Genomic DNA, 22,481 nt, shown 5'->3' on the forward strand with positions numbered 1-22,481 from the left:
TGCTGAGGATGCGACGAAGGGCAATTCCAGCTTCTTTCCCACACACTACACAAACACACACTCACACTACACACGCATACACTCACACTACACACGCATACACTCACACTACACACGCACACACTAACTCACACAGTAATGCTCATGAATATTGTTGCAAACTCTGTGGGCAGGTGGAGACCAGTATATTCTCGTACATTCAAAGGTAGGCCTGTGCTGGTCTGATGTGTGTGCTTATGAGTATGTGTGTGTGTGTCTGCATGCTTATGAGTACAAGTGTGTGTGTGTGTGTGTGTGTGTGTGTGTGTGCGTGTAAGGGTCTGTCTTTGTAACTCTCTCAGCAGATGGCGGTCCTTACATCAGTCAGCCACATGCCACAGTGTCGGGTGGCACTCCCCCAGAGACATGTTCTTCAGCTCAGCTGGTACTAACAAAGAACCACTTCAGTCAACAAGCCAACCATGTTGGGTTTTATGTGAAGAAAGACCCTTTGATGAAACAAAAACTTGTATTATAGTACAGTATGTGTGCCGTTGTCAACTGTATTTGAAGTTGTTTGGGATAGATTGGGACTTTAAATTCAGCCTTCAAGCAAGTCTGATGAAAAGTAGACTGAGCTAGTGATATAGCTAGAAGTAATGTCGAATTTTTCTGGACATTTCCATCGCTACGTTGTCATGGCAGCCACCCACAACATACCGTTCCACTGATAGAACCCTGTCGCGCTGGGAATAGCCGACCAATAGGAGGCCGAGACGGAGGTCATATGGCTCCTTGCGCGGCGACGCACCGCTTTGATATGCGGTTGGTTTCTATAGTAAAGCACACACCGCGAAGGGGCTGGGACACCTGCAGCAGGACGCGTTCTCTGGTCAGCTACTTTAGAACTCAGTGACAAATCTATATTTTGCACCGCAACTTTACCGCTCAAATCATCATGTTCAACAGTCTTCTCAGGGAATTCGATGAGGATCCATTCTTCTCGTGAGTAAATACGTTGTCACGTTGTCTCTTGTTATAGTCAATTTGCATGGACCTAATTCCAGACCTTTAGAATGTTTATTTTCATAAAACGTAAACAGCGTCGTTGGTCACTCAGACTTGATATCTCAATATTGCAAAGACAGTTATTAACTACTGGCTTCTGTAACTATTGGACAGTTTTGGCATTCGTCCAAATTATAGTATGACAGAAATAAATATGATCGCATCACAGCTTTTCCATGTAATGGTTCAAACATAGTCTACGCGTCAGTAATCATGCTGCAAAGCTTAATGACGTTTAAGTTATATAATAACGTAACTTTAATGCAAAATCATATTTATATAAAAACATATATTTATTTGTACTTATCAATAGCATAAATCAGTAGATTACAATTACACCAGTCCTTTGATGGTGGTATTCTCTCTTCAGTCATGACCTATGACCCGTTCTACCCGGCCTATTGTAGCTACTTGGTGTGTGCATGTTTACCAGCGGTTGGGTCATGCTCAACTTAGCTATGAATGTTATATTGGGCTGATGCTTAAACTGAACAGGTCAGGAATGTATGAGTACGTTGTGCAACAAACAATCCATGGTGTCTTCCTTCCCTCCCCCTCTATCCATCTACCCCTCTCTCTCTCTCTCTCTCTCTCTCTCTCTCTCTCTCTTTATAGCTCATCAAGGTAAGACTCGTTCGGTCCTCTTGGCATGTCTCAGTAATCATTCTCTATTCTATCAGTTTAGTTTGGAAACATTCCAGAACTTGGTCTCTACAGAATGTTTGAACTTGTTGAACTGATATTCTACTTCCTGTCCTCCTCGTCAGGGATCCATTCCAGGCTCACAATGAGCGCATGCGTCAGATGATGCGGAGCTTCTCGGATCCCTTCGGCCGAGACTTCGCGCCCAGTCTGATGGACAGGCGGGACCTGGGCCGTGGTAACCAGGGGCAACCAGGCTCCAGTTTAGCACTAAGGGATGGACATAGAGTAAGATCATCCCCCCCCCCTCTCTCTCTCTCTCTCTCTCTCTCTCTCTCTCTCTTGTTAGTTTCAGACTCAGTCAGGTTTAGGAGAGTTATTTTGTGTTTACATAGTTACCTGCGGTTGTCAGGTCTGTCTTCCTTGGTTGTAGCATGGAATTATTGCATGAGTCAGCTCTACCGTAGAGGACCTCTGGTTATGTGTGTATGTGACAGGTTGACCTACATACCCCTCATGTAGGTCAGTGAGTGTAACATCTCAAACACATGGTCAAACTCACCTTCATTGCCCCTTTGTTAGACATGCTTGATACAGAATCCCGCCTCTTTATCGTACCACAGGACTGATCACAGACACACACACACAAACACACATACCTCAAACTACTGAGACTTTAAAAAAAGGACTAAAAACATCTATTTTTAGCAGTTACAGTTTTGATTAACATTAGTTGATGCATTATCTATTTGTATTTGATATTTATGTTCTTACCTTGCTTTTATAATCTTAACTGTTAGCACTTGCTTCGATTTGCTTCAAATGTAAAATGCATTACAAATAAAATCTATTATTATTATTATTACATACGCATGCGCTTAACACACACACACACACACTCTCACACACAATGAGTGAGGTTTACCAGGGTCAGTGTGGACAGCAGCCATGGCTGTGTAATGTGATCTCTTTATCACTGATGTGCTGCTTCTCAACAGCAGCGGAGCAGAGCCTGGCTGCAGGGGGGGGGGCAGGGTTACGTGGAGGGTAACTGAGGGGGGGGGGGGGGGGGGGGGGGGGGGGGGGGTGCTGCTCCCAGACTCTCACACCCCCTGCATAGTTATCTTTATCCCCAGGGATAGGTATTTATAGGACTTTGATCCACTGACACACAGCTTTCGGACACCTTGTCCCCAGGGCACCGTCACCCTCCAGATTGTCAGATTTGAAAAATGTTCAAGTTTCGATGCAGTCTCTTGATGCAAGTCTCTTGATGCGAGTCTGCAAACATACAAAAACTTTTTTGTAATTTTAGGAAAAGTGTGGCAAGGTGAGAACACGTCCTCGTCCTACGGATCCATTCACCAATCAGAACACTGTAAAATCCCAGTCCCTTTTCAGTAGTGCCTTCCACGCCCACCAGGGCTGTTTTAGAGCGGCAGGTTCCTTAAACTAGATATCTGCAGTGGGGGGGTGTGGGGGTGGGGGGGGGGAGACCCAGAAGAGCCTGCTTGTAGGAGAACTGCGAAGAACACACGTCAAAATACACTGGTTTGTTTTGAAAGCAGCCTGGTTAGAGGTTACAATTATCTCGGCTAAACCGGGACATCTACATTTCACTGCTTTACCTGGGATAGCCACAGAAATATTGTTAAAGGGATTACACTCACAGATGTTGAAAAAGTATCTCGGAAGACCACGTAGACAAGCAAACTAGTGCAGTTGCCTGTGTTGTAGTATTGCTGTTGTTGTGTTTAGTAGAGGTTGGTAGACTAGTGTTTAAAGTAGATGTTTTGGTGTAGTATTATATTGTAGAGGTCAGTGTTTCGGTGTAGTAGTGTTTTGTAAAGGCTGGTGGTGGGTGTTTTTGATGTCATGTTTACATCTTGCTGTTGTTTTCCTCTCTAAGCATTTGTTTGGCAAAGCGTCCTGGCATGAACACACAGTTATCATGACCCACAGATCTGCCCTGCATAGCTCCCCAGTATCAGGTGCACTGTGTGGACCTTCCCTTCAAACATCTGTGCTCTGTGTGGATCATTTACATTTAGCAGACGCTCTTATCCAGAGCGACTTACAGTACAGGGACATTCCCCTCGAGGCAAGTAGGGTGAAGTGCCTTGCCCAAGGACACAACGTTATTTGGCTTGGTGGGGAATCGATCCGGCAACCTTCTGATTACTAGTCTGACTCCCTCACCGCTCATCCATCTGACTCCCTGTCTCAAACACACACACACACACACACAGGACTGTATAGGTGTCACTCTCACTACCTGCTTACTTAATCTCACCTTTCAAGAGGCTAAATTAGGGACAGCTAATGTGCTGTCTATAATCAGAGTAGACATAGGTTCAAGTGCTATATTGATTTCATGTTTTGTTTTGAGGCAGTTTAGCTCCACTACAACTAAAGCTTCCTAGGCCTAGCTCTAGAAGCCATTCTTCCAAAGCACACCTCTCTCAGGGATCCGTCCTAGCAGTTCCTAGAACACATGCCTTCAGAGCTCATCTCTCACCATGGTGGTTCACAGACAGCTGGCCTCTGCTACCCAGCTGGCCTCTACCAGCCCCCCTCCCCCCCACACACACCCTCTGGCAAGGAAACCTAGCCTGCTAGTTACAGGAACCCATATGTGTGATTGTGGAACAGTTCCTAGAACTCGCATCTTGGAATAACAGCAAGTGGGCCTCTTTGCCCCCTACCTCCCACCCAGGGGAAAAGAGATGGGGTGAGCTAGACATAGAGAAAGGAGGACAGGACAGGGAGTCAGGACAGGACAGAGACACATGACAGGACCAGTGAGATAGGGACACTGGACAGATAAATGAGACAGGACAGGCAGACAGGACAGGGAGACAGGACAGGAAGACAGGACAGGACAGGCAGACAGGACAGGGAGACAGGACAGGAAGACAGGACAGGACAGGACAGGGAGACAGGACAGGACAGGGAGACAGGACAAGACAGGACAGGGAGACAGGACAGGACAGGAAGACAGGACAGGGAGACAGGACAGGACAGGGAGACAGGACAGGGAGACAGGACAGGACAGGAAGACAGGACAGGGAGACAGGACAGGACAGGACATGGAGACAGGACAGGACAGGACAGGGAGACAGGACAGGAAGACAGGACAGGACAGGGAGATGGGACAGGACAGGGAGATAGGACAGGACAGGACAGGAAGACAGGACAGGACAGGGAGATGGGACAGGACAGGGAGATAGGACAGGACAGGACAGGGAGACAAGACGAGACAGGAAGACAGGACAGGGAGACAGGACAGGAAGACAGGACAGGACAGGGAGACAGGACAGGACAGGGAGACAGGACAGGACAGGACAGGAAGACAGGACAGGGAGACAGGACAGGACAGGGAGACAAGACGAGACAGGTCAGGGAGACAGGACAGGACAGGGAGACAGGACAGGACAGGACAGGGAGACAGGACAGGAAGACAGGACAGGACAGGGAGATGGGACAGGAAGACAGGACAGGACAGGACAGGACAGGGAGATGGGGCAGGACAGGGAGACAGGACAGGACAGGGAGACAGGACAGGACAGGACAGGAAGACAGGACAGGACAGGGAGACAGGACAGGAAGACAGGACAGGACAGGGAGATGGGACAGGAAGACAGGACAGGACAGGGAGATGGGGCAGGACAGGGAGACAGGACAGGACAGGACAGGGAGACAGGACAGGACAGGGAGACAGGACAGGACAGGACAGGGAGACAGGACAGGAAGACAGGACAGGACAGGGAGATGGGACAGGACAGGGAGATAGGACAGGACAGGATAGGGAGACAGGACAGGACAGGACAGGGAGACAGGACAGACAAATGAGACAGGACAGGGAGCCAGGCCAGGACAAAACCCAAAATAATGTGTTAAAGACCCCTCCATCCATGCTCTACATTTTGCACTCTCACCCTCTCCCCGTCCATCTGTCTATAAATACACACCAGTGCTCCAAAAGGAACCAGCATGTATTAGTGCAGAGATTCCTCTGGGAAGTATAATTGGCTGTGGACTTCATAGATCCCTATCATCCGGGAGCGTTTTACATCACAGTGACCTTTGGAAAGAGCTGAGTGGGCGGGCTGGGACCGCTGCTGTTGACCGGGCCAGGTCTGCAGCCCGTCCAGAGCTTCCCAGAATGAGGTTCTGTTTCAGCGCTAAAGCCCACCCTAATCCCAGGCAGCGTGGCCCAATTACACACACTGCACCGGGCTCTCAACACCATGGTGACCCCTGTCCTGCACGCACACACACACACTCACACACCACACATACTCTCTCACACACACATACTCACATACACCAAACACAAACATATGTTCTCTCAAACACCACTCATACACACACGTAGGCCTACATTAACACACCACATACACCAAAACACTTACACACACACACATAAAACACCACTGTGATCCTTGTACCATGCACAAACTCCCTGCCCCCGGCCGAGGGCCAGACTGCTGGGATGTTTGTCCAGGACTGCAGGGTCATAAACACCCCAAGGGACTGGTCAGAGGTGATGAAGGAGGGATGGTTCGCCTCTCCTCCTGTCCTTCTCCCCGTGGGCAGGTTCAAGGCCTTGTGCAGCACAGGAACTGTGTCAGGAGCTTAGTAGCCGCCGCGCTCAGTAAAATGAGAGGTTCTCAAAGCCTTGAGAACCTTGAAGAATGTTTGATGGAGTGTGTGTTTATGTCCTTTGACATGACAGGACATGAACATGTGTGCGCGCAAATGTGTGTGTTTGCCAGAATAGTCACACCTTTGTCTGATTCCATGCTATTCTATGCTAGGCTAGGCTAGGCCAAGCTATGCCATGCTATGCTAACTTCTGACTGTTACAATGTGCTGCTTCTTCAGGGGATGAGTCAGTCGCTTTCTCCCTTCAGCAGTGGTGACAGCACGGTCAGTAAGCCTAACCCTAACCAACGCTGTTTGAATTTTCAAACGTTTGACAGACATGCAGCATGCGCCAACACTAACCCAGCCCAGACAGCTTAACCCTGTTTAACACACTCTCTCAGCATGGGACAATCTTCTGGTTGGTGGAGGAGATAGCTAGAGCAGACATATCCACATATTAGGTTACACTTGGGCCATAGAGTTGATCTATCTCAGCTGTCTATACTGGCTGATGAGGACACTTGGTCGAAGGGGGGGTTCTGTTATGACCTATAGACATTAAACAGTAAAGTAAACATCGATATCTCATATCAGCTGCGGCTCTGTTGGTGTGTAGCAGGTGTTGGAGGGGGGGCTAGAGGAGGTGTGTTGATAGTGATCTCCCTGCTGCAGCCAGGGGCCACTCTATATAAAGGACTGCCCAGTAAGAGCTGCTCTCTGATCAAGCCCCTCAGATACCTGAAGGGGGAACACTACTTTATAATTATACGGCATTGGTGTGTGTGTGTGCAAGCGTATGTGTATGTGTGTGTGTGTGCGTGTGTGTGTGTGTGTGTGTGTGTGTGTGTGTGTGTGCGTGTGTGCGTGTGTGCGTATGTGTGGATATTTACTGGATATGGCTGTTTTATGAGCTGGTAATGTCAGTCCACCAGCTGGCATACTGGGGCAGGTCAGTGAGCAGGGAAGGCAGGCTGACTGGGAAAGTTACAGTTCTGCTTTGTGTAATGGAATGGAAGTGCTCATCCAGATATATTAACTGCTGTGTTGTATTCTGGGGAAGGTTATGAAGCACTTTAACCTGTGTATTTGTATCTAACCACAGGCAGTTAAACTGTAGGAAATGTTTACAGGCATTTGTTCAAACTTGTAAACGTTCTCCATGATGAGAACATATACATGCAACCTCTACACAGCCTCTATTTAACCTCTGAACGATCTCTGACAATCAAGTGACAAACTCTGCTTTTCTCTCTCTCTCTCTTTCTCTCTCTCTCTATCTCTCTCTCTCTGTCACTCTCTCTCTCACTCTCTTTCTCTCACTCTCTCTCTCTGTCTCTCACCCCTCCCTCCCAGAACATGGAGGTGAGGAATCCCTTCAACATGTTTGACAGGATGATGGTGGGAATGAGGAGCAGGATGGAGGACATGCACCGAAACTTTGTGAGTGAATTAAGGCTGCTGTCTCCATGTGTGTGTCTGTGTGTATAGTCATACCTATCTGTGTTTGTGTACAGTATGTGTTTACTCATGTCTATCTGTGTGTGTGTGTGTTCCCCAGGAGAACCCGTCGACAGAATCCAACAGTCACTCGTTCAGCTCCTCGTCAGTGATGACCTACTCCAAGGTTGGGGATGAGGCCCCCAAGGTGTTCCAGGCCTCCTCACAGACACGCCGCGCTCCAGGAGGGGTAGGGAACACTCCGGAACACGCCCCAACATAACATGACATTCTCGGACACACCTTAACACGCCACACTATAACATGCTGGGATATGCCTTAACGCAACATAATATGCTCGGAAACATTATAACATGCCTTAACATGCCGCAACACGACAAGAAACCCCCAAAACCTGCAGCTACACACCCTAGCATCTGGGGTCTGACCACTGATTGGTCATCCTTACACAGCAAGCCTGTTGATTGGTCCAATGCGGCATGCTGATGATTGTGATTGGCTGTCCCTGGCCCAGATCAAGGAGACGAGGCAAGCTGTGCGGGACTCGGAGAGCGGCCTAGAGAAGATGTCCATCGGCCACCACATCCAGGACCGAGGTCACGTGATGGAGAAGAAACACAACAAGAAGACTGGGGAGAAAGAGCTCAACCAGGACTTCGAGAACCTGGACGAATGTAAGACCTCCACACACACACACACACACACCAATAGATACACACAGACAGATAGATACTCACACACATCAATAGACACACACACACACACACACAGAAAGATTGAGACTGTACGCACGTGTGATGTGACCTCTGACCCCATCTCTCCAGCTGAGGCTCAGTCCTTCGATGAGGAGTGGCAGAGGGAGGTGTCCAAGTTCAGATCTTCTGGCCCCATGTCCTCTCTGGAGGCCCCCAGGCCCCCCCGAGGAGTCCAGCGTGCCGCCCTCACCAGCCCCCAGCAGGGCCACAGGTCAGTACCACACACACACACACATAGATACACACACTCACACGTCAACCGTACTGCCCTCACCAGCCCCCAGCAGGGCCACAGGTCAGTGCCACACACACACACGTGCATCAGAAAACACAGCACAAATAGTGACCCAACACCATTGACACCTTACACCATACGTCTCACCCAGTCCTGTAACTTAAGCGGTACAGTCAGTTTTCAAGTTCATGAACGTCTAGACGTAACTGTGTCTCTGTGTCTTCCCCTTTCTCCTCATCAGGAACAAGCCTGCAGCAGAAGGCAAGCAACAATCGCACTTCGATAACCTCAATGTGACAGGAACTGGGGTGCCCAAGCAGTAGGCGTTTATGTGTGTGTGTTTGTGTGTATGCTAATAAAGCTTTCTTCAACAGCTACACACTGGTGCTTCACATGCAGTACATGCTCCTCTCTCTACATGTATGTTCGTCAGAGACATACATGTTAGTCCACACACGTGTCTCCCTCATCACAGTGTAGAAGGTAACAACCTAATCACACGAATGCTGACATTAAGCTAAATGAAAATGCTGAAATGATTTATTTCCTTCAAAAATGTGGGTAAAATAGTGTTTAGAATCACGCTTGGCAACCTTTCTTTTATAGCTGTGTCATCCTGCCAAAGGGGTGGGATTTGTAACTAATTTGTGACTAATTTTGATTGGTTCCTCAATGCCAGTCAAGCTTACTTAGGCTTACTTAGGTAGCTAAACCTACTGAAGTGTTGCAGTAGCACACACCAGGAACGCATAAGCTATCAAGTTCAAATGATATCAAAAGTTATTTCAAAACAGTACAAAGACACAAACTTCTGATAGAAACAGAAGTTTCCAAGCACTGGAATGGTATAACTAGATTTTCGCAACTGTAAAGTATCAATTAGGAATACATTTCAAAGGTCATGAATAATAAAGTCTCAATTTGCCTCTGCTTGTTCTCCATTGGTCATAAATGCACCAAAAGGACACTGAGCTCTTTAAGTGCACTTAGACATCCTGTCTGTATGTAATTATATTTGGAAGTTTAGTAGTGGGCACTGTTCTATAAAATGTAATGTATCTGCTGTAATCTTTGTAAAAAAAAAAAAAAAGAAGATGATTATACCCTTTTTATATTGTTACTTTTTGAAAAAAAATTATGTTTTGCATTCAGTTGTCTACTCTGTTCCGGTCAAGATGAAAATGTCTTGAGTGCTATTCTAAAAGAGTCTCTTGGAATCTTTACAGATTGTATTGGGGTCTTTGGTTCATTGGTTTCAAATGAAAATAAATGTCTCTAAAGAGTCTCTCTCCTTGAAAAATTGGGCGTGTTTGTAAATTATTTGTTGCACTGTGTATCTAAACTTTAACTTACAATGTAGAGCAGGCCTACTTGTGTGCAGTTTGTGTGTGTTTGGAGTGTAGTGTGTATATTTGTGTTTAGGGGGTGGATGCAGCGTGTCTGCATGTATGTGTTTGGGGGGGGGTGTAGTGTGGGTGTGTGTTTGTGGGGGAGGGGGGTGTAGCAGGGGCGTAATGTGTGTGTGTGTGGTATTTTTAGGGCAGACCTGTCAGTGACTCAGAGCCTTCTGAGCTGTCTCACACAGCTGTTAGGAGATCAGTGACATCACGTGCACTGTCATGTGCTTTGTGATTGAGCTATGCCTCATTTATCAGTGTGAACTCCACTAAGACTATTAAGACCACAACTTTCATCTGTAGTAAGATCTGTACCACATGTCAATCAGTTAGATTTAGATCCATCTATCTTTCAAGCTTTATTTAATCAAAGTCAATCTGATTTATTTATTTTTATAACTTTCATTTGCCATCCAAAAGCCTACTAGCTACTTTGCTTGATGCATGTCCACAGCCCCTGCCATCTCTTGGAAGTTTCTTGAAGAATAATGAAACCTTGCGCCATTCAGACTCTTCTGTCCCAGTGTCCAAATGTGGAATGCCAACATAGAACATGAAGTGCATGTTGGGGAGGGAAGGAGAGGGGAGGGAGAGGGGCGGTCATGGGTCTCCTGTGTCAGTCTCAACACCCAGAGGTGTGTTTATGTGACAGAGACCATGAGTCACCAAGGATCGCTGCCCTCTCAGGGGGTCAGGGCGAGACTGGATCCCAGAGAACACCTGCATGGCCTGGGTAGCTGACTAGAGCTACCCCCCTCCCTGGACGCTAGTCTGGAGCTGAGATGAACTGACAGATCTATAACTTCAAACTACATTCGATAAGAAACGTTTTATTAACAAAAATTGCAAGTTTTAGCACAAAGGTTTTTTGTTTCGTTTTTTTATCTGAAAGCATTAGGTGTGCTACACCACTTTTGCCACCTAGTGGTCATATTGTATAATTACACCATATTTACATCCTCCTCCAATACAAAGCAAGAAAAAAAACAAATTAACCTCAATCATTATTATGATGGATCATAATAGTGGAACAATCAATCAAGAGTCCGTATCTCTACATAATGCCTTGGGCTTGTCCCTTGCCCGCAATCTTCTTGGAACACTCCAGCAGGGCGTTGTGAATGTCTTTGGCACAGGAGATCTGAGACTTGATCATGCTGAGGTACTGCGAATAGGACAGGGACTCCGTCTGCACTGTGTCTGGCTTGGTTGCCGTGGGAACCAGGTTAGGGGAGTGCTTGGCGCTGTCGATGCTCTGGGAGAGACACTCGTAAGCCAGCCGCTGGGAAGATGAGAGAAGGATGAGAGATAAATCAATCTTTCTTCCTTTTATAACAAAATAAATTGTGGAGGGAGTAGACTGTTGAATTTTCTACTGATGTAGACTTTAGAGTGTGAGAGGGTAAATGAGAATGAGAAAAGACAAATACAGGGATAGACAGAGAGAGACAGAGTGAGAGGGTGAGTGAGTCTTACCAAGCACAGTTCCAGTTGATCACACAGGGCATAGAACTCCTCCAAGCTCTTATCAAAGCGCTGTACAGAAGCATCGCTGCTCTTACTGAAACAACACAAAACACATGTAATTTACGTCAACAAAAAGGGCATTTATCTACTTGTGTGGCGTGCATTTGCATGTACGCTACTTACATTCCATTATCGATCGAAGTATTGTGTCCTAGATTCAGGGATGCAATCTTCATCACATTCTATGAATGGGAAATAGCACAGTATTATTCAAATGATACAGTCTAATCTTTTGTCTTACTGCATTGAGGCCTTTCAAGGGTGTAAGTGCACAGTTCTGATAGGAAATTGCATAAAGCTACTACAGTAAAAATGTAATAAGGTATCGATGTTTTTTTCTTTCTAAGTTTACAAAAATGTGTGGATTAATCAACTTGTAGAAAATTCTGGACTTTCGTTTAATTAATTACATTTTAAAGTTTAAAACAGATTAGTAGTCTACTAATAAGCTAAATGATACATTCTCAATCGAATCGACAACCAGTTACAGTACAGCCAGTGCGTCTGAAAAACGAAGAACACCAACGTGTGCGTACCTGAAGACTCTCTTTCAGCTGAGGAATCAACATTTTAAATCGATGAACAGGGTCAAAATCTTGCTGTTGACTCAACTGCTGTTGCTGTAAAGAAGCAGCTTGCTGCATTCCAGCTTGTGAAATCGGTACACCAGGTTGTTGGGCTGCCATTTTGACGGACTTCCTTTCGCTCTGGCTAGAACATCAACTACCGGGATCCCAGACTCTAGCGCATTTCAAAATAAGAGTCGACTGAGAAAGGCCCCTTGGTGGCGTTGTTGTTTCCTACAGAAACCCCGTAGTTCAGAGCGCCATTCGATTACTGCAACACTATCCAAAATGGCAGGAGCTGATGGAGACGATTCCCTTTACCCCATCGCCGTGCTCATTGATGAGCTGCGGAATGAGGATGTTCAGGTAAGAACAAAAGTTTCATCAATAATTTTGAGAGTTTATGCGACCATTTGCTGTCATTTATTTGAGTAGTGGCTATGCCTGTGTTTGAAATACACGGTTGCTATTTACCGACATATCCCGGCCAAGGCCTTGGCCTGTCTCCAGCCGGGCGGACCCAGCCTTTTTGCTAAGCTAACTGACTTGCCAACGTTAGCTAGGTAGCTGCCAATATTGCGGATTGGTAGCTACGAATTATGAAGTGGGAACCATTTATGTATGTATTACTTTCTAAATATATGATAATATGAACACATTGATGGTATTTAATTAAAGTACGCAACCAGGCCAACAAGATGTAGCTAACCAGGTCACTGGGTTGATGTTGGCTATGCTAGATCTGGCTCGCAATCAATGACCGTGATTAGCTAGCCAGGCTTGTTGGCTAGCTCTAACGACATTAGCATAACATCATCCATCATCACAGCTATCAACTGGGTAAGTTTGGTTAACCGACTTGCAAACGCAGCTATCGTAATCGTATTGGCGTTATGACGTGCACTAACCCTGTGAATATCAAGAAAGCGCTTTCTAGATGTGTACTGACACTATAGTACTGTACCTTGGCTATCTAATTAAAATCATAGCCCGCATATTTTTAGCCCACGCATCAAGCTAGTTATGCAAGTCCTAACATGGATCTAAACACGTTTGAAAAATTCCTGACGACTGACGTCAGCCTAGCAAGATACATTTCCATGTCATTTAATTATGTTGAATTGTTTTTGTTTTTTTCCTCTGCAGCTGCGATTGAACAGCATTAAGAAGCTGTCCACCATCGCTTTGGCCTTGGGAGTGGAGCGCACCCGCACTGAACTCCTCCCCTTCCTCACAGGTAAGAGCACAAGGCCTCAGCTGACAGGCACAGGTTCATTAGAATCCTGTCATCCAGTTGTCATTCTATCGAAGCCTCAGTCTACTCTACACTACTGGAGTTTACTATGAGATATTAACTGATGCCAGTTAGGCAAACTAGACAAGATGGACCAGTAAGCTGTATGCATGGAATCCTTGAAACAGTGAAAACAATGTTGAAGCTCTAGGGTGATAAAGTTTGACGGTAGAGAAACGAATTAGTGGTCTTCTTAGGATTGATTGGTTCATGTATTGACTGTGGGATGGGACTTGGGCAGACACCATCTATGATGAGGACGAGGTACTCCTGGCCTTGGCCGAGCAGCTGGGAAACTTCACCATGCTGGTTGGAGGACCAGAGTACGTCCACTGTCTGCTGGTGAGTACCGCTGGTTCTACTGGAGGGGTCGAGGGAGCAGTGGTGAAGACTTGGCCCTCTAAACTCAGAGATTTGGATTGAGATTTCAGTTTGTCAGGCTTAAATGGCCTTGATTTGTGTTAGAAACTCCTAATAAAATGGGAAGTCAACAAATGTGTTATTGCACATGACATGTCATCATCTCATTGTGGTGTGTGTGTGTGTTCCTCCCTCCAGCCCCCCCTGGAGAGCCTGGCCACAGTGGAGGAGACGGTAGTGAGGGACAAGGCTGTGGAGTCTCTGAGGAAGATCTCCCAGGAGCACTCCCCCGTGGACCTGGAGGTGCACTTTGAGCCCCTGGTCAAGCGCCTGGCCAGCGGGGACTGGTTCACCTCCCGCACCTCCGCCTGCGGCCTGTTCAGCGTCTGCTACCCACGTGTGTCCAGCACCGTCAAGGCAGAGATCCGCCAGTGAGTATCCCCCCCCCCCACCCCCCTCAAGGCCATGGTAACAAAGCTGATGTGGAGTTTTGTTTGTCATTAAGTTTTTTCGTGTGTTATTTATTGCTGCTGTGTGTGCTGAGGGTATAACTTGTTGGGGGGTGTTTGTTTTTGCTGCCTTACATTGTGTGAAGAGGGTTTGTGCTTCTAGTTGACAACATTCAGTGAAGACTTCCATTTAAATTCTCTTACTCTGTAAAGGGGGTTAGCTCTTGAACGTGCAGCTTTGCTATGAAAACACCTTGTGTTGTGAGACACAACACGGCGTTTGCAGCTGTAGTGTGTCCTGATGGCTCTGTCTCCTCCCCCTCTTCACAGGCACTTCCGCACGCTCTGCTCAGACGACACGCCCATGGTGCGCCGCGCCGCTGCCTCCAAGCTGGGCGAGTTTGCCAAGGTCCTGGAGCTAGACTATGTCAAGTCTGACATCATCTCGCTCTTCACCGCCCTGGCCTCCGACGAGCAGGTACGCTACTACACAACACACACACTGACATGAGGCATGTGTACACACACACACACACTCACAACAGTAACAAACACCACATACAACTGCAAACACAACATACAAAGCTAAATCGAGTGTCATTGGATATGGACCCCCAGTCATCCCTCCTGTCTCGAGGACTCTCGATGTTCCATTGATGCATGTCACAACTGGAGCTGTGTTGCCCCCCTCTCCTCCTGCCGTCTCCAGGACTCTGTGCGTCTGCTGGCGGTGGAGGCGTGCGTGAGCATCGCCACCCTGCTGCCCCAGGAGGACCTGGAGACCCTGGTGATGCCCACCCTGCGCCAGGCTGCCGAGGACAAGTCCTGGAGGGTTCGCTACATGGTGGCCGACAAGTTCTCTGAGGTAGGCATCGGGTGTGTGTGTGTGTGTGTCTACTGTTGTCTCTGTGGTGGCTGAGGTAGGCCGGGGCTGGACATGTCAGATTCACAGTGTTAATTCACTGATATTGGCATCTATAGAAACTGTCTAACAGTTCCAGTGTTATAAATACAGTATAAGAGGACTTCCACAGAGTCCTCCATTTTCTTTGTTTCCTTCCGACGTGATATTTTAGAAATATCTACTGGCTGTGAAGCCACAGTTGTCCTGTCCATGTAACCCACTTCTGGATACTTAATATGTGTGTGTGTGTGTTCCTGCAGCTCCAGAAGGCTGTGGGTCCAGAGATCACCAAGAACGACCTGGTCCCGGCCTTCCAGAACCTTCTGAAGGACTGTGAGGCTGAGGTCCGCGCGGCCGCCGCCAACAAGGTCAAAGGTGAGCGTTGATCCTGGATGTTGACTCGTGATTTCTCTCGTACCCCAGAGATATCTGAAACGGATCGATACGTTTACAGACCTCAATGTGCGTCAACTTAAACCTCAACAAGATGACGCACCGCTGCTCCCAAAATAATCCTGTCTATTCTAGAACTTCTATAGCCATCTTCCATCCCCTCTCTCGCCTAATCTGTAGTTCTACTCTTGTTGTCGTCATCAGAGTTCTGCGAGAACCTTCCGGAAGACAGCAGAGAGACCATCATCATGACTCACATCCTTCCCTGCGTCAAGGTAACATACACCTCGCCAAAACCAACCCTCTCCACTCGTCAGTGTTTGCCCTATCAGAAGCTCGACCCAAGTGGTGTCAGTAGTGAGTCATGAGATGTTGGGACCTGAGGAGCTTGTGTTTCCAGAGGCTAGCGTCATGAGTTCTGCTGCAGCACTAATGGAAGACTCTGGGGAGAATCACCAGGCTGTTTCTGCCTTTCTCTGAAATGCAGACGAAAATTCTGATTGTATTTCTAGACCCACGGTGAATCGGTTCTTAGTTTGTGCCAAGTCTCAGTGGTGACCAGTTAATGTTGTGTTTTGAAACGTTCACTGCAGACTGGGTCGATGAAATGAGTGTCATGGTGCTGTGTAGTGCTGTCCAGCAGAGGGCGGTGTCTACTTGTTTCTCCATGGCTGACAGCAGGGAGGGGACTGTCCAGTGGGCTGATGTTCATATGGGGGCTGAATGGGAGTTTAGTCCAATTAACACAATGTGTTTTTCAACGATCATTGTGTTGATGATTCTGGAGAAGTGTTTGTCCTATTCTCTGACTATAAGTGAGTTATTATGGGCCAATTCTAAACTTATTTATTTTCCATTCAAATCCATTCTAGGATTGCTCGTTTGATTTTAAATGGGTGCAAAACAATCTCAATAGGAGCTCTTCGTAGAATGCTGTTTTTCTTGTGTCTGGACACTTGGTGTAAACAGCTCAGATTGATGTCCCTCTCTCTCAGACACACACACACATAGTGTCTCTGTCTGTGAGTGTGTGAGTGCCAGGTCCTGCTTACCCTGTCAACACAGGAGCCAGGCAGCTCTGGTGACAGCCTCGCGCCTCGGAACACCTAGGGCTCAGCCAACAGCCTCACCTTCTACAGCACTGACTTACCCAACCGCCTCACGTGCTTCTAGAACTGTGCCACGGAGACGTTGCCCCGGTCAGAGAGCCCCAGTGGAGGCAGCATCATCAGTGGTGCCTCAGGGCCTGAGCCCACCCCAGGGCCTGAGCCCACCCCAGGGCCTGAGCCCACCCCAGGGCCTGAGCCCACCCCAGGGCCTGAGCCCACCCCAGGGCCTCAGCCCACCCCAGGGCCTGAGCCCACCCCAGGGCCTGAGCCCACCCCAGGGCCTGCCTGATTCCACCCCAGGGCCTCAGCCCACCCCAGGGCCTGAGCCCACCCCAGGGCCTGAGCCCACCCCAGGGCCTCAGCCCACCCCAGGGCCTGAACCCACCCCAGGGCCTCAGCCCACCCCAGGGCCTCAGCCCACCCCAGGGCCTCAGCCCACCCCAGGGCCTCAGCCAACCCCAGGGCCCGAGCCCACCCCAGGGCCCGAGCCCACCCCAGGGCCTCAGCCCACCCCAGGGCCCGAGCCCACCCCAGGGCCCGAGCCCACCCCAGGGCCTGAGCCCACCCCCTGCTCTCCCAGCTGAGCTGCTGTCTGGCCACAGGGCTGCCTGCTGATGGCTGGAGTTAGCATCTAGCTTACACTTAACAACACAGGGTTTTCTCTTTTGGTTTCAAAGCTTTCTGAAAATGTGTTAGTTAAGGTGGTAGGGTGGAGTTTGTCTTCAGACCGGGGGGGGGGTTGGGGGTAGTGCTAGTTTGTGCGATAGACTGATGCGTTCTGCGGAGAAGGGAGACTGGCGTTGGTCACTGTTTGGAATGGAAGGGAGAAAACAGGACAACGGCGGATATCGCAAAAAAGGGGTGGATTGCTTAGTCGGTCGCCTTAACTGAAAAGTGCTGTGGAAGACCCTGAGAACACCCACATGCATATCATGTCTCAGTCTTGTAATAATGTACTAATGTATAAGGTACTATTTAATCCAAAATTACATATGGGGGGGGGGGGGTGATTGAAACTGCAACTTCTTGATCTGCAGTGAAATGCTCCACTACTGAGTGATCCATCCCTGTCTTCCTGTCCTGTAGTTTGTGTTTAGCAGTAAGTGTCATGTGTTTCCTGTTGGGCAGTGGTTAACTGAGTGTGTCCTCACCTGGTCTGTCCCTGTGTAGGAGCTGGTGTCTGATACCAACCAGCATGTCAAGTCTGCCCTGGCCTCCGTCATCATGGGCCTGTCCACCATCCTGGGCAAGGACAACACCGTGGAGCACCTGCTGCCCCTCTTCCTGGCTCAGCTCAAAGATGAGGTAGGCCCACTGCTTCACTGGTGCTATCTAGAGGGGGGTAGGCCGACTCTCTAGAGGGGGGTAGGCCTAGTGTCTAGAGGGGGTTAGGTCTACTGTCTAGAGGGGGGTAGGTCTACTGTCTAGAGGGGGGTAGGTCTACTGTCTAGAGGGAGGAAGGTGTGTGTGTGTGTGGGGGGGGGGGGGGTAGGCCTACTGGTGCACTGTTTTATTAAGGGAAGTAGGCCTAATGATGCTAGTGTGTTTATTGTTGAATGGAAGTTGGTCTTGCTGCTACAGGCCTATTAGATTGCAGGAAATGTAAGGTTATTGATCAGATGGCTACATTTCAAGGACAGTGCGGTTTTTATCAAACCACCTCTGAGTTTAATATCCTGCCAGCCTACCACGGTCCATGTAGCTGCCTCACAGAGAAGGTACTAGAGGCTGGGAGGGCTCCAGCCTGCTGGACCGTATGTAGGTCATCCCTCCAGAGCGGCAGGTCTCAGGGGCTGGTCCTGTGACTCATCCCCGGCCTGCTGCGGCCTGGTGGCTGGCTGGCTGGCTGGCTGGTGGCTGGCTGCTGAGTCATACCTGCCCCAAGGCCATCAGACAGGTTCTTGGTAAGCAGCATGAACCTGGCTGTGGTTATGCCTGTGTGGATCCCAGGCACACTGTCTCTGGGCCAGGCCCAGTAGGCTGGGTAGCTTCTAACGCCTGCACCTGGGGCCTTCAGGAGGTGAGCTCTGTGGGCTGCAGCCTCCCTTTACCTCATGGGATTCCAGCTGATGGGCGTGGCCTCTGCGCCGGCCTGCCTGCAGGTCTGCAGGAGATGAGAAGGTGTCAGAGCTGAAGCTCATATGTGCACAGGCCCAGACGCCTGACCCAGCCGCCTATTAAAAGATGGCCTAGTTGTCTCCACGCTCATATCTGACGTCGTCTTCACACTCCCCCCCCCCCCCCCCCCCCCCCCCCCCCCCCCCCCTCCTTGTATCTGCTTTTTGATGGAATCAGTGAAGGTCTCCTCGCTATTCTAGTTTGCTGATGACTAAACCAAACCCAAGCATAGGAGAAAAGGAAGGAAAGATATTTCAACACTTCTGTCACATTCTGCCACTCCCACCCACCCACCCTTGCTCTCTTTCTCCTTCGCTCCCTCTCTTCCTCCTTTCTCTCCTTCTCTCCCTCCTTCCTTCTGTCCCTCTAGTGCCCCGAGGTGCGTCTGAACATCATCTCCAACCTGGACTGCGTCAACGAGGTGATTGGGATCCGCCAGCTGTCTCAGTCGCTGCTGCCTGCCATCGTGGAGCTGGCAGAGGACGCCAAGTGGAGGGTCCGCCTGGCCATCATAGAGTACATGCCCCTGCTGGCAGGACAGCTGGTGAGACACATACTTTGACTGATTTTGAAATCCGACGTTTAACAGCTAGTGTCTACCTTTTGATGTTGGGAGCCTGTACTGACCTGTGTGTTTGTGTCTTCAGGGAGTGGAGTTCTTTGATGAGAAGCTCAACACACTGTGTATGGCTTGGCTCATCGACCACGGTAAGACCCTGCACAGCCAGGTCACAGCCAGGTGTCTTTAGGACCCTGGAGAGCTGGGTGGAGGAGCTGGGTGGGTGGGGGTGCGTGGGTAGTGCATCTCTGTGTCTAGACAGTAGAGACGGTGTTCTGCGCCTTGTGTGCCAGTCTCCAGACAGCCTTTGAGTAGCTACTGTATCAGTGTCGTGTTTGTTTTGTTTGACAGTGTATGCCATCCGGGAGGCTGCCACCTGTAACTTGATGAAGTTGGTGGAGAAGTTTGGGGCAGAGTGGGCACAGAACACCATCGTACCCAAAGTGCTGGGCATGGCCAATGACCCCAACTACCTCCACAGGATGACCACGCTGTTCTGCATCAACGTGAGTACACACACACACACACACACACTGAACACACACTGAAAACACACACACATGCTGAAAACACACAGAAATCCAGACTTCCTAACTTAACCCTAATACTAGGAAAGCTTCTTATAAGGGATAACATTTTAATGACTGGACCAGGGACTTTCTGTAGCTCTTCTGTCTATCTCACAGCGCGCACACACACACACACACACACACACACCCTACTTTGCTTCTCACACACGCAACACACCCAAAACACCACCCACTCACACACATTCACTCTCACACACCCAAAACGGCACGTGCACTACACCCAGTCCACGTGTGTTGACCTGCTCGTCCCCGTGTGCGCTCCCAGGCCCTGTCTGAGGCGTGTGGTCAGGACATCACCACCAAGCACATGCTGCCCGTGGTCCTGAAGATGTCCAACGACCAGGTGGCCAACGTGCGCTTCAACGTGGCCAAGTCCTTACAGAAGATCGGGCCTGTCCTGGAGAGCAGGTACTGTGTGTGTCAGAGGGGGTGCTGGGAGACCAGCACACTGTTGGGGTGCTCCTATCGCCTGCAGACGGAGGGGTGTGGGATGTGTTGCGTGTAGGGTAACAGCCTGTGGTGTCCCTGCAGTGCCCTGCAGACAGAGGTGAAGCCAGTGCTGGAGAAGCTGGCCACAGACACAGACATGGATGTCAAGTATTTTGCCCAAGAGGCCATCAGTGGTACGTACACACAGACACACTCGCACACACTTCAAATGGAGATTTGTTGCCATTTGAAGGCATGTCGTTTTAGCCGTCAGGTATATTTCTAATTCTTTCCCTTCTGCTTGTTCCTCTGTCCTCAGTCCTAGCCCTGGCATAATCCACCGACACAGATAACCAAGACTCCAGACGTCAGAGAGATCCCTTTTCACACGACAAAGATATTTATTGATGTTCAGGAGTAACTGGTTCATCTAGAACTAACAGAGCCATTGTCACCCTTTCTCTCTCTCTTTCTCTTTGTCCCTTTTTACTTTTGCCTGATGAATGGGCGATACCTGTCCACCCCCCGTCCCTCCCCTCCAGGCTGTCCATGAAGCCCCCCCTGCCACTAATAAAGCTGCTTTGTAAGAAGTGCATGCTCCGTGTTGTAGTGCTGTGCGACTAGAACCAGCCACATTCCTCCATGCTCTCCTGTACCTCTGACCTGCTCCGCCAGGCGCCTGGCGTCCACATCCCATCTTCCACGACCCCAGTGGGTGTGAGAGGCAAGTTCCCCCCCCCCCTTATGCACCAGGTGGGGGGGAACTCCCACCCCAGGCGAGGGTCAGAGCCCGTCCGGTCCTTTCTGATGTGGTCCAGGGTGAGGGGCCAGAGCCATGCTACTGCACGGACCACACATGTACTCATTGAGCTGTGTTTCCTCCCTCCCTCTTGTGTCAGGACACACGGCACAGGGCAGCCACAGACAGGATTCGCTCTTCCCAATGTTCTAGGGCTGTAATAGGGGACCGCCACAGTCAGCGGGAGTTGCTCCATAATGACTTTTCTCTGCATTTAACGTTGGGCTAATCACAAGCTTGTTCTGTCCCCTTTTCTAAGTAATGTTAAGTTGACTTGTTCAGAGGGAACAGGAGTGGTCTTTCCTGCAATCTTCATATTGCTCTTAACTGTTGTGCCAATTACTTGGATAAGCAATGGCGTATTTTTTGTTGTTTTTTTGTAGGCATCAGTATGGTTAACCCCTTCAGTATCCTAGTGGTGTTTAAGGCTGAGAGAGACCTCTTCCTAAGGAGAGAAGCTCAGTGGTAAGGGTGCCTAGAGGGGTTTGTGAAAGCTAGTTGATGTTAGGTGAATATGGCACGGTATGACCCGCAGGTCTGAGGGGGGAGGGAGGGGACGGGGTGGCTCTGGACCTGGAACTCATGCTTCATATGTCCCTGTGTGAAACACCCCCATTCTCTCCCCCCCCCCCTCCCCCCCACCATGTTCTCTCTTAAATAAACTTTGATTGTTGATTGTCCTGTATCATGACTGTTGGTTTTATTGAAACTTGGAAACCTGTACAACTATCTGAACTGAATAAAGTACCACAAAGACCAAGGTTAACTTACTCATGCCTTTTTCTCAGCCTCATTCCCCTGATTTATGAAGTAATCTATTCATAGCTGCACTAAAACTCTTAAGTTCAACATTAAGCTATTTTCTGCTGTGAGTCATTGCGTACAGGGTCGTCACGCTGTTAGCTAGAACGCATTATCACTTCAGTCAGAGCTGCTGTGGAGATTTAGCTGGAATAGAGTGAGTCAGAGTAAAGCAACTGCTGCAGTTCTCTACTTGGGAATAGTTGGAAATGCCAGTAATTACATCACTTTTGTTGACTTCAGTTTCTAGAACTGTTTTTAAAATCCTTTAACTCTGGTAAACCATTCAAAGAAGGTTCTTGGAGATTCTCTCATAGTTTCCCAGAACAAGGGTGAGTGTTTGGACTCCTGAGACGGGCCTGGTTAGCTAGTTAGCTCCAGCCCGACTGCATGGAGATC

General features: G+C 48.9%; 3 protein-coding genes across 4 annotated transcripts; 2 read left to right on the forward strand and 1 right to left on the reverse strand.

The window, feature by feature from the left end:
* Nucleotides 1-797: 797 nt before the first annotated feature.
* mlf1 (myeloid leukemia factor 1) lies at nucleotides 798-10,087 on the forward strand. Of its 2 annotated transcripts, XM_047036414.1 has the most exons (9): nucleotides 798-984; nucleotides 1,663-1,671; nucleotides 1,815-1,977; nucleotides 6,577-6,621; nucleotides 7,693-7,779; nucleotides 7,898-8,026; nucleotides 8,312-8,471; nucleotides 8,622-8,763; nucleotides 9,029-10,087. In XM_047036414.1, the coding sequence occupies exons 1-9, from the start codon at nucleotides 938-940 to the stop codon at nucleotides 9,108-9,110; spliced, it is 864 nt and encodes a 287-aa protein (XP_046892370.1). In that variant the 5' UTR covers nucleotides 798-937; the 3' UTR covers nucleotides 9,111-10,087. The 2 variants fall into 2 exon arrangements, with proteins under 2 accessions (XP_046892370.1, XP_046892371.1); XM_047036415.1 differs by lacking the exon at nucleotides 6,577-6,621.
* A 907-nt stretch (nucleotides 10,088-10,994) lies between these two features.
* On the reverse strand, nucleotides 10,995-12,462 carry med29 (mediator complex subunit 29). Its single transcript, XM_047035875.1, has 4 exons — nucleotides 12,248-12,462; nucleotides 11,835-11,893; nucleotides 11,661-11,745; nucleotides 10,995-11,466 (listed from the first exon to the last, which is right to left on the reverse strand). The coding sequence occupies exons 1-4, from the start codon at nucleotides 12,395-12,397 to the stop codon at nucleotides 11,239-11,241; spliced, it is 522 nt and encodes a 173-aa protein (XP_046891831.1). The 5' UTR covers nucleotides 12,398-12,462; the 3' UTR covers nucleotides 10,995-11,238.
* A 51-nt stretch (nucleotides 12,463-12,513) lies between these two features.
* Nucleotides 12,514-22,042, forward strand: ppp2r1bb (protein phosphatase 2, regulatory subunit A, beta b). Its single transcript, XM_047035874.1, has 15 exons — nucleotides 12,514-12,643; nucleotides 13,424-13,514; nucleotides 13,813-13,913; nucleotides 14,130-14,362; nucleotides 14,711-14,858; nucleotides 15,090-15,245; nucleotides 15,545-15,659; nucleotides 15,882-15,952; nucleotides 17,957-18,091; nucleotides 19,275-19,448; nucleotides 19,552-19,612; nucleotides 19,815-19,969; nucleotides 20,319-20,461; nucleotides 20,585-20,676; nucleotides 20,802-22,042. The coding sequence occupies exons 1-15, from the start codon at nucleotides 12,566-12,568 to the stop codon at nucleotides 20,816-20,818; spliced, it is 1,770 nt and encodes a 589-aa protein (XP_046891830.1). The 5' UTR covers nucleotides 12,514-12,565; the 3' UTR covers nucleotides 20,819-22,042.
* The last annotated feature ends 439 nt before the right edge of the window (nucleotides 22,043-22,481 follow it).

Source organism: Hypomesus transpacificus, chromosome 15 (genome assembly GCF_021917145.1).
Source record: "Hypomesus transpacificus isolate Combined female chromosome 15, fHypTra1, whole genome shotgun sequence".
Taxonomy (NCBI): domain Eukaryota; kingdom Metazoa; phylum Chordata; class Actinopteri; order Osmeriformes; family Osmeridae; genus Hypomesus; species Hypomesus transpacificus.

What these genes read in the sequence shown, in the direction of transcription:
- mlf1 (XM_047036414.1), top strand. Translation starts at nt 938, where the DNA reads ATGTTCAACAGTCTTCTCAGGGAATTCGATGAGGATCCATTCTTCTC. An exon ending in TCAGCAGTGGTGACAGCACG is followed by an intron (nt 6,622 to 7,692) that starts GTCAGTAAGCCT and finishes CCTCCCTCCCAG; the next exon opens with AACATGGAGGTGAGGAATCC. An exon ending in CACGCCGCGCTCCAGGAGGG is followed by an intron (nt 8,027 to 8,311) that starts GTAGGGAACACT and finishes TCCCTGGCCCAG; the next exon opens with ATCAAGGAGACGAGGCAAGC.
- med29 (XM_047035875.1), bottom strand. Translation starts at nt 12,397, where the DNA reads ATGGCAGCCCAACAACCTGGTGTACCGATTTCACAAGCTGGAATGCAG. An exon ending in AGCTGAAAGAGAGTCTTCAG is followed by an intron (nt 11,894 to 12,247) that starts GTACGCACACGT and finishes TCCCATTCATAG; the next exon opens with AATGTGATGAAGATTGCATC. An exon ending in ACTTCGATCGATAATGGAAT is followed by an intron (nt 11,746 to 11,834) that starts GTAAGTAGCGTA and finishes GTGTTGTTTCAG; the next exon opens with TAAGAGCAGCGATGCTTCTG.
- ppp2r1bb (XM_047035874.1), top strand. Translation starts at nt 12,566, where the DNA reads ATGGCAGGAGCTGATGGAGACGATTCCCTTTACCCCATCGCCGTGCTC. An exon ending in CCCTGGCCTCCGACGAGCAG is followed by an intron (nt 14,859 to 15,089) that starts GTACGCTACTAC and finishes TGCCGTCTCCAG; the next exon opens with GACTCTGTGCGTCTGCTGGC. An exon ending in CGCCGCCAACAAGGTCAAAG is followed by an intron (nt 15,660 to 15,881) that starts GTGAGCGTTGAT and finishes TGTCGTCATCAG; the next exon opens with AGTTCTGCGAGAACCTTCCG.